Source organism: Taudactylus pleione, unplaced genomic scaffold (assembly GCF_031769625.1).
Source record: "Taudactylus pleione unplaced genomic scaffold, aTauple2 ptg000250l, whole genome shotgun sequence".
Taxonomy (NCBI): Eukaryota; Metazoa; Chordata; class Amphibia; order Anura; family Myobatrachidae; genus Taudactylus; species Taudactylus pleione.
In genome coordinates, this window is record NW_028284652.1 from 5830175 (window position 1) to 5847018 (window position 16844).

Here is a 16844-nt window from a genome sequence, read left to right on the forward strand (position 1 = left end):
TGGCAGAACTTTGCGGAATCGATTAAGGATAAGAGGTTTCAACAGAGATGTGGAAGGAATTTGGTATTTTAAGGTAGGGTGGGAGTTTCAATCTTTAGGCTACTGGGTTAATCACTTCAATGACAGGGAATGGACCGATAAAGCGAGGTGCAAACTTCATTGAAGGAACTCTGAGACGAAGATTACGAGTGGATAGCCATACTTGATCACCCTCCTTCATGCTGGGAACAGCGCCTCTTCTCTTATCAGCCAATAAATTTGTATCGATCAGAAGTTTTCTGTAGGAAAGAATGAACTTGAGTCCAGATTCGTGAAAAGTCTAGTAGTGTAGAGGTTACAGCCGGAACATCAAAAACTGGAAGTTCTTTCAACTCTGGTACTCTGTGATGTAGACCAAAAACTACAAAAAATTGGGTTTGACCAGTAGAAGAGTGACAGGAACTATTAAAAGCAAACTCTGCCATGGGTAGAGTATCTGCCCAGTTGTCCTGGGATGATGACATATGAATCCGTAAGAATGTTTCGCGATCTTGATTTACCCTTTCCGTAGATCCATTGGTTTGAGGGTGTTAAGCAGTAGAAAATTTTAATTTGACTTGTAGGATGGAACATAGGGCTCTCCAGAATTTTGCTACAAACTGTACCCCTCGATCAGAAATAATTTCAGTTGGAAGTCCATGAAGATGAAATATATTGACAATGAAAAGTTGAGCCAACTCAGAAGCGGATGGTAGTTTCTTGAGAGGAATATAATACACCATTTTCGAGAATCAATCTACCGCTACCCAAATGGTGGTATAATTTTTGGAGACTGGTAAATCTGTCACAAAGTCCATGAATAGGTGTGTCCAGGGATGGGTTGGTATAGACAAAGGGACCAGAGTTCCTGCAGGAGCTTGTCTGGACGTCTTATGTTGAGCACATTGAGTGCAGGCGGAAAAAAAATCTGTGATTTCAGTCCTCATGGCTGGCCACCAGTAGGACCGCTGTAGGAATTCCAGAGTCTTACGTATGCCCGTGTGTCCAGAAAAGCGAGCGGAATGGGCCCAAGTTAACAGTTGCTTACGTAGATCCGTGGTCACAAAGATCTTCCCAGGAGGAGATTGAATATGGGTGGCAGCAAATACTTTGGACTCAAGAACTGGAGTTTCTTTAGGTATTTCAGTAGAAGCCTCAGAGGAGAATGAACAGGAGAGAGCATCCGCTTTTTGATTTAGCGAACCTGGATGGAAGTTTAGAGTGAAGTTATAGTGGGAAAAGAATATTGCCCATCGAGCCAGGTGGGAACTGAGGTACTGGATATTTTTCAGAAATAGGTTCCGATGATCCGTATATACGTTGATGGGAAATTTAGCCCCTTTGAGATGGTATTGCCATTCTTCAAAGGCTAGTTTATCCGTCAATAACTCCTGTTCTCCAATGGGGTAATTTCTCTCGGCAGGTGAAATTTTCTTAGAAAAGTAACTACAGGGGTGGATTTTATTATCTTCAAATTTTTGCGAGAGTACCGCTCCCACAGCTTCAGATGAGGCATCTACCTCAGGACAGGAGCGGAAATGAAGGCCTGCTTTAGCATTTGAAAAGCTGTTTCAGCCTTGGGAGGCCACTGGGAGGGAACTGCTCCCTTGCAAGTCAAGGCGGAAATAGGTACCACGAGAGTGGAGAAGCCCTTAATGAACCTTCTGTAATAATTGGCGAAACCTACAATCATTGTACCGCTTTCAGAGAATTGGGATGAGACCAGTCCAAGATAGCCTGTACCTTTTTTGGATCCATTTCTAGGCCGGAACCTGAGATGACGTAACCTAAAGATGGAATGGAAGATACCTCAAATTCACACATCTCTGCTTTACAGTATAAGTGGTTCCTTCGTAGATGACTCAAGACCTCCTTCACTTGAGACCAATGTTTTTCAATACTGAAGGAAAATATTATGATGTCATCCAGGTAGATGACTACTAAAACATACAATAAGTCCCGGAAGATTTCATTTCCGAAGTTTTGGAACACAGCGGGAGCATTGCAGAGGCCAAAAGGCATTACTAAGTATTCGAAATGACCATCCCGTGTGTTGAAGGTAGTCTTTCATTCTTCAATATTGTGGCTCCTTTTACTCTGTAAAAAAGCTCGGTAATGAGGGGTAATGGATATCGGTTCTTGCTGGTGATGTTGTTTAAGCCCCAGTAATCAATGCAGGGGCGCAGACCTCCATCTTTTGTAGACACAAAGAAGAAGCCTGCACCAGCTGGAGAACAAGAAGGCCGTATAAAACCCTTTTGTAGGTTTTCTTGTATATATTCTGACATGGCCTTGGTCTCAGGTAAGGACAGTGGATAGGTACGACCTCGTGGAGGGGTTTTGCCAGGAACCAAATCGATGGGGCAGTCTCAATCCCGATGTGGAGGCAGGGAATCGGCCCGATTTTACAAAAGATGTCACTGAAAGAAATGTACGGGTTAGGAATCTGAACATTCTCTGCTACGTGAATCTCTTTAATGGGTTTAATGCAAGGAAGACAGGAAACATGACATGCATTTCCCCAAGATAGGATTTGCATGGAGGTCCAGTCAATACTGGGAGTGTGCTTACATAACCAGGGGTAACCAAGAATGATTCCATGAGAAGCCTTAGGAATGACAAGAAATTGGATGGTTTCTGTGTGTAGAGCCCCCACACGAACCTGTACGGGCTGAGCGCTCGCAAGTGGGTCGATGGTGCCCTAGTGCGCATGCGCACGACGGAGGGAGCTCCGTCGTGCGCATGCGCAAGATCCGAATAACGATGGGGTAGCCGTCGTTATGGGTCTCGCACCAAAGGGGGCGTGCTGTCAATGTTCATTGGTGGGCGTGCCTTTGGTGGGCGTGCTGGGGGCGTGGCTGCCAGACGGAGGCATTCCCATGGGAACGCCTACCGTCTGGGTCCGGCCCCACTGACATCACTAGTGATGTCAGTGGGAGTGATTTTGGCTCTGAGAGAGCCAAAATCACTCCAGGGCTTGTGGCAGCGAGACCCTACCGCAGGGTCTCGTCGCAAGCCCGATGGTCGCGATGGTCTTGACCATCGCGACCATCTTTTTGGCCGCTCGCATATGCTGTGGGTGATCACCCACAGCTATGCAAGCGGCCAGGAGGCTGCTCCAAGTTTAGGTAGGAGGGCCCTGACTCAGAATTCATAAAGAAACAATCCCATTGACAATTTGACTACCGTCCACTGCAGACAGGGTGACTGTATGATCGAGAGGGAACACAGGAATCTGAAATTTCTGGACGAGCTCAGCAGTGATAAAATTTTCGGCAGCCCCTGAATCAAGGAGAGAGAGAACAATTTTAGGACCTTTTACAACCTCCAAATTAATGGACAAAGCAGATTCAGTTCTAGTTGGAGATGCTGACATAACTCCCAACCTGGTGTCTCCGGAGCCAGTTAGGAGCGGAAATTTCCCGGACGACGTGAGCAGGAAGCAACTAGATGACCAATCTCTCCACTGTACATACAAAGATCTTCTCGCCGGCGTCTTTGCCGTTCCTCAGTAGCAAGACAAGCCCAGTTAATCTGCATGGGTTCATCGTTTACCAGTTCGAACTGGGTAGTAACAGAAGTATTGGCCGATCGAAATCTGAAACAATCTCCCTTGATCTTTTCGCTTTGTCGCTCTCGATATCGTGTCCAATTTATTGCAGAGAGAAATAAGGTCATTGAGACTGGCAGGAAGATCTTTTATCAGTGCCTCCTCATTCCATTTAAATTCTGAGGCTAAGGTTTGGAACTGGATGATGTACTGGCTGACCGAGCGATTCCCTTGACGTAAACGCATGATCTCAGCAGATGCGCTGCCAGTCTCATCCCTTCTCATCCCTTCTCACCTGCCTCCTGGTAGCTGCCCTCACTCTCCGGAGCCTCACTGTGCCCAGCGCTGATCTCCAAGGACCGGCACCTCCGCTGAAAGACCCCCACCAGAAGCCCAGTATCGGTAAGGACCGCGGTCTCTGCAGCCCCTCAGCCCCAATCGTGACACATGCAAGGGACCTGGAAGTGACGTGAGTGAAGGGGTAGTGCAGTTCCATGCCCATTAAGGCCACCTAAAGAAGAAAGTTGTCCCCTCGCAGGCTCAGTGGCTTGCAAAGCTCGCCACAAGGTTATATTCCGCCTCTATGCCCACTTGGAAGGTAGGGAATGACACAGGACACTGGCTGATGACGTCAGGGTCCTCTCCGTGAAGGGGATTTAGACATTACCATGGTTCCTGCACTTCAGTCTGTCAGGGGGGGTTTCTTGGTACCCAGAAACCCCCCCTGCATGCACTACTGGGGGTTATTTGGGGATCCAGATATGCCATGAGTTGGGTATGGTCATATAGGGTGGGTGGATTTGGGGGGGTGGTGGTCTTGACTATTGCGACCATCATCCTGGCCGCTCACATTAGCTGTGGGTGGCAACCCACAGCAATGCGCGCGGCCATGAGGCCGCTCCATAAAAAAAAAAAGACGTCCTGATTCAGAGTGAGCGCTCTGTCAGAGAGCACCATGCTGACGTCAAGTGAACAATCACCAAGGAAACTGAAAATAACAAAGACAGCAGCATGAAAAAGAGCATGTTACAATATACATTATAACAACATATTGCAAACTAAGTAAAACACCTAAGATTCAAATATAGAGAAGTTAATACATTCATTAAGACCCTTAGGAGTTATTACATCTAATCGATGAATCCACTGTGTCTCACACCGTAACAACATCAGGTCACGATTGTCACCCTGCATCGGTAAGGGGACGTGGTCAATCATCCTGTATTTTAAACATGACAAATTGTGTTTAGCTTCCAAAAAATGGCGAGCAACCGGTTGGTCGCTAGTGCCATTCAATAAAGCGGCTCTTATTGTAGAGCGGTGGGTGGCCATACATATAGGAGAGACCACAAGGGCAGTGATCTGATAGATCACATATGTGCTATTACAGGTAAGTTGAAAACCAATGGAGAATTTTTTTGCCTGAATGGGGATGGAAAAAGGAATCTCCCTGAATCAAATAACAGCAAGTGACACATCCACAACGGAACCATCCAAATTTCTTATTCACCTGGAAATAAGAAGAAAGGTCAGCCCTATTCTTTTTACAAGTGATATTTGATTTAACAAGGAGATCACGTAGGTTTCTGCCACGTGAATAACACGGCATCAACCTCGTAGAAGATAAGCCCAATGAGTCATCTGAGGCCACAATGGCCTTCTTTGGGCCAATGTTTTTTAACCACTTTGGTAATATCAGATGACAGGACATTAAATCTATGTACCCAAGGAAAAACTGGGTCTGAAACCCTATGACCCTTCTTTTGGAGTAATACGTTACGATCAAAATTCATAACTTTATTTTTAGTTTGAACCAACAACTCTCTAGTATACCCACAACTGATAAAATTCTCAATTAATATTTGGTGGCTAGTCATATCACTATCTGAATTGATCCTCTTGATTCTAATCATTTGGGAGTAAGGTAATCCCTTTTTAAGATTATGAGGATGGCAACTCTGTGCCAATAACAGAGTATTACATTCGGTCTCCTTGTAAAATACAGAAGTTTTGAGACACATACCATCCCGTCTAGTGTCCTGTGGTCTTCTTTTAGGAGGAGATATCCTAAACATTTGAGTGATACTGAATCTTCACAAGATTCCAATAGTGGGACAAGTGATTTGGAAACTTCTACTAGTAAACATAAGGTCTCTTTAGGGACATCAACCCGTTCAAAGACCACCGCAAACATTATAAATTCACCAGAAGCGGTGCCAAAATTGGCGGACGCGGACGTGGAAGAAAACCCACGGTATCCAGAAGGAAATGATTTTCAACCTAAATTCACATATTTTATCATCTAGTAAGTCTAATTTACTTATGAAGGGTCTTTCATTCATGCCCAGTGTTCCATTCAATGATCTTCAGTGGCAGATTGAAATACATCAGCTCCAAAGACAACTTAAAATAAAAGAGTTCTTTGCAAACCTGAGAACTTATCGGTTAGTAAACCCAGCTCTATTCCATCACAATTACGTAAAATACAACCACGTTCTACATTTGAACCGTTATCAAAAAATGCAAACATTAAAACTTTTGTCCGTCTATTGGAAACTGATGTTTCGAACACTGTCAGTGTCACCCATTCTATCCATCCTAATTTAAATCCAGCAGAAAGGGCAGTATTAACCTCCTTATCCAATAATTCTAATTTAGTTATATGACCTTCAGATAAGGGGGAGCTATCGTTCTGCAGGATCTTGATGACTACAGTCATGAGGCTATGCGGCAGCTAAATTACATCACTGTTTATCATAAATTGCAGGGTGATCCAACTTGTCCATTTCTACAAGAGTTAAAATCTATCTTCTGTCATAAACGTGGAATTTAGGAGCTGTGTTCCCGGACTGGGCCTTGGATCTGTATTATTTGGTGCAGACGCTCGCTGGAGGAGGCTTGGCTTAATGAAGTTTCTCCGCATGAGAGGGTGCAGCGAACTGACAGGAGTTTGAGGAATGCGGCAGTAACGAGATAGCTAGGAAGCTACGTGGAGCGGCTGGATAGCCTAGGGTAGACGTTGGTAGCTGAGTGGCTATGTGGAGCGGCTGGATAGCAGTGGGTAGACGTAGGTAGCTGAGTGGCTACGTAGAGCGGCTGGATAGCCGTGGGTAGACGTTGGTAGCTGAGTGGCTACGTGGAGCGGCTGGATAGCCGTGGGTAGATGTTGGTAGCTGAGTGGCTACATGGAGCGGCTGGTTAGCCGTGGGTAGACGTTGGTAGCTGAGTGGCTACGTGGAGCGGCTGGATAGCCGTGGGTAGACGTTGGTAGCTGAGTGGCTACGTGGAGCGGCTGGATAGCCGTGGGTAGACGTTGGTAGCTGAGTGGCTACGTGGAGCGGCTGGATAGCCGTGGGTAGACGTTGGTAGCTGAGAGGCTACGTGGAGCGGATGGATAGCCGTGGGTAGACGTTGGCAGCTGAGTGGCTACGTGGAGCGGCTGGATAGCCGTGGGTAGACGTTGGTAGCTGAGTGGCTACGTGGAGCGGCTGGATAGCCGTGTGTAGACGTTGGTAGCTGAGAGGCTATGTGGAGCGGCTGGATAGCCGTGGGTAGACGTTGGTAGCTGAGCGGCTACGTGGAGCGGCTGGATAGCCGTGGGTAGACGTTGGTAGCTGAGCGGCTACGTGGAGCGGCTGGATAGCCGTGGGTAGACGTTGGTAGCTGAGCGGCTACGTGGAGCGGCTGGATAGCCGTGGGTAGACGTTGGTAGCTGAGCGGCTACGTGGAGCGGCTGGATAGCCGTGGGTAGACGTTGGTAGCTGAGCGGCTACGTGGAGCGGCTGGATAGCCGTGGGTAGACGTTGGTAGCTGAGCGGCTACGTGGAGCGGCTGGATAGCCGTGGGTAGACGTTGGTAGCTGAGCGGCTACGTGGAGCGGCTGGAGCGCAGTGGGAAGGCTACTTAGCTAAACTAAGAAACTAGTTGCACTGGCAACTTGTGTGAGCATTGGGGATCCTTTTATAGTGGACACTGGGAGCTGACAGGCTGAGAGAGAAGGAGAAGGCTCCTCATTGGTGGAAGTGGGGTCACATGGGCAATCCAAGATGGCCGCGCCCATGGACCAGAGGACAGCGCTTCCTGGAGGTAGTCAGCGGGGACCAGCGGTGAGCAGGAGCCGGCGTGGGAGCAGCACAGCAGCGGGACCCTCCAGAGGACAACAGCGTACAGCGCGGGAGCCGGAAGACAGCGCGGGTCAGCGCCCGCACAGGTAAGCGACGGGGTCTGATTCTGGGGTCTCCAGGCTGGCGTGTGACATCTTCAGCATTGGAGAATCATATTATTGATAGAGGCCTTCATCAAGCATTGCTACCTGAATTTCCCTTGGTCCCCTTGTTTTATACTCTACCCAAGGTCCATAAGGGCATATACCCTCCTCCTGGTGGACCTTTTGTGGCTGCACATGGATCATTGGCACAACCCAACTCAATTTTCTTGGATTCTATACTCCAACCGTTGATTCAAGGACATACGAACTGTCTTTTGGACACAACTTCTTTTCTTAATAAACTACTTGAGATGGACTATATTCTGGAGGAAGCTTGGCTGATCTTTGCGGATGTGACAAGCCTATACACGATAATTCCTCATGGTGCTGGTATGCAAGCTGTCAGACAGTTATAAGTAACCTCTATGACTTTATTAATTTTTGTCTTCAATTATTGGAATTTATTCTTAACCAGAATTTCTTCTTTTTTGATGGGGCATTTTATATTCAAATCAATGGATGTGCCATGGGTTCTGCCCTGGCTCCAAGCTATGTGAATGCATACAGTATATGCTTGATGTTGAACAGATGATGTTTTTTGATGACTCTGTGATTTTGTCTAAGATCATGTTATATACTAGATTTATAGATGATATCTTTATTTTTTGGAACGATGCAGATACTACATTCATTAATTTGATGGAGACTCATAATACCAATGATTGCCCTGTTAAAATGACTATTAGGCTGAGCCAGACTCAAATTGATTTTCTTGATGTACTGATCAAATGGGAGGGTACGAGTCTCAAAACTTCTGTATTTTACAAGGAGACCAACTGTAATACTCTGTTATTGGCACAGACTTGCTATCCTCGTGATCTTAAAAAGGTATTGCCTTACTCCCAAATGATCAGGATCAAGAGGATCAATTCAGATAGTGACATGGCTAGCCACATAATTGATTTATTAATTGAGAAAATTATCAGTCGTGGGTATACTAGAGAGTTGTTGGTTCAAACTAAAAATAAAGTTATGAATTTTGACCGTAACATATAACTCCAAAAGGGAGGCTCATGGGGTTTCAGACCCAGTTTTTCCTTGGGTAAATAGATTTAATATCCTGTCATCTGATATTACCAAAGTGGTTAAAAAACATTGGCCCATTGTGGCCTCAGATGACTCATTGGACTTATCGTCTATGAGGTTGATGCCGTGTTATTCACGTGGCAGAAACCTACGTGATCTCCTTGTTAAATCAAATATCACTTGTAAAAAGAATAGGGCTGACCTTTCTTCTTATTTCCAGGTGAATAAGAAATTTGGATGCTTCCGTTGTGGATGTGTCACTTGCCGTTATTTGATTCAGGGAGATTCCTTTTTCCATCCCCATTCAGGCAAAAAATTCTCCATTCGTTTTCAACTTACCTGTAATAGCACATATGTGATCTATCAGATCATCTGCCCTTGTGGTCTCTCCTATATTGGAAAGATGCAACGGAAATTCAAAGACTGTATGGCCACCCACCGCTCTACAATAAGAGCCGCTTTATTGAATGGCATTAGCAACCAACCGGTTGCTCGCCATTTTTTGGAAGCTAAACACAATTTATCATGTTTAAAATACAGGATGATTGACCACGTCCCCTTAACGATGCGTGGTGGCAATCGTGACATGATGTTGTTACGGTGTGAGACGCGGTGGATTCATCGATTAGATGTAATAGCTCCTAAGGGTCTTAATGAATGTATTAACTTCTCTGTATTTGAATCTTAGGTGTTTTAATTAGTTTGCGATGTGTTGTTATAATGTATATTGTAACATGCTCTTTTTCATGCTGCTGTCTTTGTTATTTTCAGTTTCCTTGGTGATTGTTCACTTGACGTCAGCATGGTGCGTGGCAGCACCAGTGCGTGATGACGTCACTAGCTGTAGCCGGAAGGGTGTGTGGTCCTGATCCCGGCGCGGTGTGCACATTGTGGTGATGGTGTATTTAAGGTAAGACCGTTTTATTTTCTGTATCCTGATGATAGTGTCGAGTACACTGTATGAATATATAATAATCTTTATACACTGATGTCGCTATTTAGCATTTCAAGTCGCTCAAGAAATAATTGCTTTCCAGACTTTGAGTGTGGTTCCAATGCACAAAAAGTTATTATTCACATAAAATAAACATTCAGTTACACGCCTTGATCTAAATACAATTAGCGCAAAAGATTATACATTCATTAAGGTATAAATGATACATACGCAAGCGCATTGGTCCCAGTTCTCAATCCAGAAGCCTGTGGTCATTCAAGAAGAATGGCTTATGACTGGGACCGGGACACTGGCTATATACCCTGACAGATCATGATAACAACAATGTAGACAGACAAACATAATTCCATTGGTTCTTGCTCTTGGTCTTTGTAGTACGCTGTAGTTCATAGGACAGTTCACTAGGGGTATGTCCCAATTCTCCAGATTACATTGTCTTTCTTTAATTGATTTAAACTAGATAAAGACACATTACAGTGTATACACTCTAACCAATAATTTCCTATATTCCATAACTTGCAGACGCATGTTGCGATCTCCTTGTCGATGGAACCAGAGATCTGCAAATAGACAATGGTTTAGAATGGTACCAAACATGGTCTGCTTATCATGTACTAAACCTTGGATATCAAATACATACATTTTACATCATAATTAATAACTTTAATATAAACCATTATGTGCAGGAACCTTTTAAGAGTGCGTGTATATTTATATTTATATGTAAGTATGCGTTGTGTGTCTACCTGCAGCGTAAAAAGGTGTGCTGTATGCAGGGGTTGTGTACAGCACAAAACATGCACTGTGTATGTTTCTATTTACAATAGCAACTGTATATATGTGTGGATACACATGCGATTGTCTAAGTGTATACAGTATATATACATATATAAATACATTAATATATATATATATATATCCTCAAACAATCACTGGCTACTATCAATATTACTTCTGTCTGAGCTAAAAAATTACAGACAATGGAGTTTGTCTTCTTCATAGGTGGAGCAAGCCTTGGCAAACAGTCTGATAATTTTAACAAAAGGCTTTCCTATGTTTATCCAGAATACAACTGTTACTTCTACTTAAGCACATCAGCATTGGACACAAGGCCTACAATTGTTAATGATAGCTAAATGTTTGACAATTGTTTCCAAATCCACATTCAAAACACTCTTTCTGAGCATATCAGTGTCTGTGTTATACTTCAATTGTCATGGACATACTGTATCTGTATGCGGAGCAAACACTCACAGTATCTTTGTGTATTCTTAATTATTTATCACAGACATGTCTACAAGACTTTGTCTGTCATCACTGATATATGTGTATTAATAAATGTACGTATTGTTTTTGTAAGGACTTTTAACAGTGTTCTATTGCATAGGAAATGCACGATGCTAAATAATAACATTGCGCCGTATACTGTGTAGGATTCGCAAAATGGCGCTGAGTAGCCATTTGCAAAATTGCGTTGTGCAGATTATGATGTTAACAGATTCTGTCTTAGCCAACCATCTGGCTTCGACAGTCCACCCTTTGATAGCAAATCAAGCGCTATCACAACCTGTCCTGAATCTGTTTAGCCATGCATGATAATGTACTGTTTAATGTTACATATGGTATGACACAGTGTGGTCATTTGAACCATTAAATAATGCACCTCTGGAAGGGACATAAAACTGCCCTTACAGTATATGCACACCGCGGATCTATAAGGGATCATGGGAAAGATGTAGGGATGCACCTAACCTATAAGGGAAGTCTTGAAGGGGGATTGGGACTGCATTATCTAGGATGTTTTAAAAATAACATCAATAATACATCTCTGCATGACCAAACGAATCCAGATTATATCATCATATTGTACACTCTAATTCAGGATTGTAATATAGTTCCTCCTTGACCTTGGTATCCATAATATCATTGCTCATCACCATCATCTCGGTTTCGCTGTTTGCCCTGGTACATTTTCCGCACTTCAATACATTAGGAACACACCTGACACATAAGCCAATTACTAAGATGACAATCAGGATCAGGAGCTTACCCACAGTAGCAACCAGTTCCTGGACCCACTCTCCTAGACTGGAGAACCATTTCACAGGGTTCAACCAAGCAAACCACTCTTCTACCTTTTCCTCAACTTCAATCAGTGAAGCTGCAGAATTTAGTCTATCACCTCCCTGGGGTCACTAGTGTTATCAGTGATATACTTGCAGCACTTGACACCAAATTGGTACCACACAGTACCCTCCAGTGACAGCTGTTAAATAATTTAACACTAGCCTATGTTGCACAAGTTCTTTCTTATAAGCTTGTAATTCCCTACCGGTATACCTGAATGTGTCATCATACATCTCGGTGATATTATCTATTAATTTGGCAAGACCTTGGATATATCTAAAATTTAAAGTGCCCTGAGTGATCCTGGTGGGATCTAGTGCTACCAAAATTTGGAAACCAGTTGTTTCACTAATCAACTGTGTGGCTGCTTGTATGTCACCAGGTATCATGTTTCTTTTGTCACGGTGTTCATAATGCGTATGAAGATATGGAGACAGTGTGTTTTTATGGATATCAAGCATTTCACCATGTGTAAGGGTCATAACCTCTGGAAGAATTCTTCCCAGATAACATAAACCTTCGGAACTCGGAGAAAGCCACTTATATGCTTTCCTTCCACATAAAAAATACACATCATCTGGGAGTACATAAGGGATAGAATATATCATTATTGTCGAACATAATTCTCTAACAAATAATTCTATTTCAGATTTTCCCATTTGACTAACACACATTACTGGTTGAATAACCCTGGCACAGTACCCTTCTGGTACCCTACCAACCATTTCCTTGGTGGAACTAAGTGTATATTTATACCGGAAGTGTCTCCCACCTAGTCTAATGGAGCATAAAAGTTCAAAATTAATAGGTTCATTATCATCTCTTAGTGAGAAGGTCATCGTCTGGTTATTCCCAGTCACTTCCCAACTTCCTGGTTTGTTGGTGATGTTCAAACATAAAAGTGATCTATCTACTTGGTACTGGTAAAGTTTAAAATGGGGTGGTTTGGACATAAGAAATTTTCCATCCAGTACCTCCCCTTTTTGCAGTTCTACAACCTCAGAGACATTCAATGGAAATAGCACTAACCCTACATTATGCTGTCCCTGAGGCACATGAGAGCACACCCAACAGTCAGTTTTGTTTAAAACTTTGCCCACCATGTTATGATAATCCTCTAAAGGTTACCCACCCCAATAAGGGTTATACTTAGGCTGACAACGCTGGATGCATCTCTCATCGACTAGGGACCCACAAAACTCACAAATACAATAGCCCTCAGATGATGGACCTTCACACTGTCTCCGAATTCCCAAAACAACAGATCCCTTAGCAATTACTGTACTGGGTTTGGTCAGATACTCACCCGATTGGTTTAGCACTCCTTTTTCCAACTCCACTCCATCGATATCACCATCGACCTCTCCCTCCATCATCTGCCCACCATTACAGAAACAGGACATCCCATACCAAACAAAGATCATGAGAACTCTGGAAGAAAGTAAGAACACAAACCCAGCCCGCCACTCCATTGTTGGAACAGTGGGCTGCAAATTTTCCTAGCTCATGTTATCTCACTGCAATCTTTAACTCTCTTGGAACAATCTCGCGATCGACAGGTCTACGTTATCTGCCTCGACTCCGCCTTGTATCTCCACTGGTTGGTTGACCTTCTTGCAGTGAGTGGAATGGACCCAGGTATCTCTCTCCCACTTTCAAGGATGTTGTACTCGTCAGCAACACTTGATATGGACCTTCCCACCGATCTGTCAGACAACCTGATAGTAAGAAATTTCTGATCATAACAAATTCTCCAGGTTTGACATCATGACAGTTTGTTTCTGGCATATCAGGTGACAACAGTTTCAGTTTCTGCTGCTGCTGTTTCAACTGTTTACTCATTGTTATAAGATAGTTTACAGTAACCTTGTTGTTACTCTTCAAATCCTCCTGTGGACTTACAATCAAATGAGGTTGTTTACCAAACAGTATTTCAAAGGGGACAGATTAAGAGAGGGTCTAGGAGTTGTCCTGATGCTATGAAGGACTAGCTGTAATGCTTCTGGCCATCCCAGTCCAGTTTCTGCCATGATCTTACTCAAGTTATTCTTAATAGTACCGTTTACCCTCTCCACCTTGGCACTGGCCTGTGGTCAGTAGGGGATGTGAAGTTTACTATTAATACCCATCAACTTACACATGTTCTAGAAGACATCACCTGTGAAATGAGTACCCCTATCACTTTCAACAATTCTAGGGATACCATATCTGCATACAAACTCCTGTGCAATCTTTTTAGAAGTGAATGCAGCAGTATTAGTGACAGCTGGGTATACCTCTACTCAATTAGAAAATACGTCTGTACAAACGAATACATACTTGAGGTTCCTGCAAGAAGGTAATTGGATGAAGTCAATTTGTATTACCTGAAAAGGTACGTCTGTCGGAGGGATGTGGGATCACTCGGTTGGTATTGTTTTTCCAACGTTCTTCCTCAAGCATGTCAAACAGGACATTGCCCTCTTTTCAGCTTGGGAAGAGAAACCTGGTGCACACCAATATGCCCTGACCAACTTGCACATACCTTGCTTTCCCAGGTGAGTCAGACCGTCCGCTGCCACAGCCAAGCTTTAGTAGTACACCTTGGGTGCCACCGGCTTACCTTGTCCATCTCTCCAGAGTACAGAGGACTCTTGTCCACATCCCTTGGATCTCAACACAAATTTTGCATCTCAATTAACTTCTGCATATCAACAGTTTGAAAATCCATCATCTGATTAATTGGTGTATTCATTTTCAACCCTGCTGCCCATTTGGCAGCTTCATCTGCTCTATTATTTCCTAGTGACACCAGATCATCCTCACATGTATGGACTTTACACTTAATGACGGCCGCTGCCTTAGGCATTTGAATCGCTGTCAATTGTCCTTTTATATGTTTTGAATGTGCGACTGGTGTACCTGCTGCTGTCAGAAAATTTCTCAGATGACATAGAGCACCGAAATCATGTAATACTCCGAAGGCGTACCTAGAGTCAGTGTAGATATTAGCAGATTTGCCTTCTGCTAATTCACATGCTCTTCTTAGTGCCACCAGCTCTGCCACTTGGGTCAAGTGAGGACCAAGGGGTTTGGCCTCTATGATGTCCTCGTCATTTACATCAGCATAACCTGTGCATAACTCTCCTGTGTCAGTTTGTCTATGACAACTCCCATCCGTGTAAAACATCAGATCTGCATTTTCTAAAGGTGTATCACGTATGTCAGGCCTAGCTGTAAAAGTTTGATTCAAATAATCCATTCAGTCATGTTTATCAGTATCCCTGCAAAACTCACATTCTGCCAGAGGCTCACCTTCCACCCTTTGTGCATTCCGAGGCACATATGGTAAGTACGTTGCTGGAACTAACATATTGCACCTCTTAATGGTGATGTTTGCAGGTGCTATCAGGGCTAGTTTCCATTTTGTGAACCAAGCTGAGGAGACATGTCTGGTTTGGGCTGAATTCAACAAGGCAGATACTGCCTGGGGTGTATAGACAGTTGTATCATGCCCTAACACTACGTCTTCATTCTTGTTTACCAAAAGAGCGGTGGCAGCAACATTTCTTAAACATGTTGGGAGTGATCTTGCCACAGTGTCCAATATAAATCAAAAGGTTTTTCATAATCAGGTATTCCCAATGCAGGTGACCTTGTCAGACTGTCCTTAAGATTAAGGAAAGCCTGCTCTGTTTGCTCTGTGTGTATGATATGATCGGGCTTTGAGGAAGAGACTAAGGGCCTCATTCAGAGGCGGTCGGAGGATGCAAGTGGTCGCTCAAAAACTGGGCGGCCGCTTGCATCCTGACTGCCCGCCTCTGTTTTGGTCATTAGGCTGTGGGTTTACACCCACAGCTCTAACGACCACTAGGGTGATGGTCATGATGGTCAGAGACCATCGCGACCATCGGGGCTTACGCCGAGACCATAGGGTAGGGTCTCACTTGTCGTAAGCCCCGGAGAGCTTCTGGCTCTGTCAGAGCTGGAAGCTCTCCACTGACATCATTAGTGATGTCAGTGGGGCCTCCCCCAAATGGCAGGCATTCCCATGGGAATGCCTCCCTTTGGGCTGCCACCCCCTCGGCCCGCCTTCCAAACGGGGCGAGCTGTCAATCAACATCAACAGCTCGCCCCCTTTGGAAAGAGACTCGCTATGACCGGCGCTGTCGGTCGTAGCGGGTCTCACGCATGCGCACGAAGGAGCCGGCTCCCTCGTGCGCATGCGCACTTGACAAACATCGAGGCGGCCGTGTGGTCGTAGACCATACGGCTGCCTCTGAATGAAGGCCTAAGTCCTGCAATGGTACAGCCAAAATAGAAAAACCTGGGATCCACATTCTACAGTATCCACACATTCCCAAGAAGGTACGGATTTGCTGTTGGTTTCGTGGCAGTGTCATGGTCTGTATGGCCTGGATTCGGTCAGTAGTCAGATGTTGTAGCCCCTGGTTTAGGCAGTGTCCCAAGTATTTAACCGTAGCCTGGCATGGCTGTAATTTGTCTTTTGCAACCTTGTGCCCTGTTTTCGAGAGTTGAAGCAATAAAAGTTTAGTATCATTTAAACATGACATAAACGAATCAGAGCATAACAACAAATCATCTACATATTGTATTAGAACAGATCCATTGGCAGGTTGAAAAGATTGTAAACAGTCGTGTAAGGCCTGGGAGAAGATACTGGGGCTGTCTATGAAACCCTGGGGCAATCGTGTCCATGTGTGTTGTACCCCCCTGTATGTGAAGGCAAATAGGTACTGACAGACAGGATGAAGAGGGACAGAGAAGAAAGCAGAACAGAGGTCAATGACAGTGAAATGGGTTGCAGTTGGTGGAATCTGCATGAGAATGACATTTGGATTTGACACTATGGGGAATTGGCTCTCAACTACCTTATTAACCCCTCTAAGGTCTTGTGCTAA

The 16844-nt window shown here is 44.3% G+C and overlaps 1 protein-coding gene across 1 annotated transcript in view; it reads right to left on the reverse strand.

Moving 5' to 3' along the window:
- Positions 1 to 16844, reverse strand: part of LOC148515351 (uncharacterized) — a 560261-nt gene that overhangs the window by 442728 nt on the left and 100689 nt on the right. The window contains exons 3-5 of the mRNA XM_088480115.1: positions 3205 to 3300; positions 1762 to 1958; positions 1067 to 1538 (exon numbers count right to left, since the gene is read on the reverse strand). Of these exons, the coding sequence (XP_088336241.1) occupies positions 1067 to 1538; positions 1762 to 1958; positions 3205 to 3300 (765 nt within the window). The remainder of the gene's footprint in view (positions 1 to 1066; positions 1539 to 1761; positions 1959 to 3204; positions 3301 to 16844) is intronic.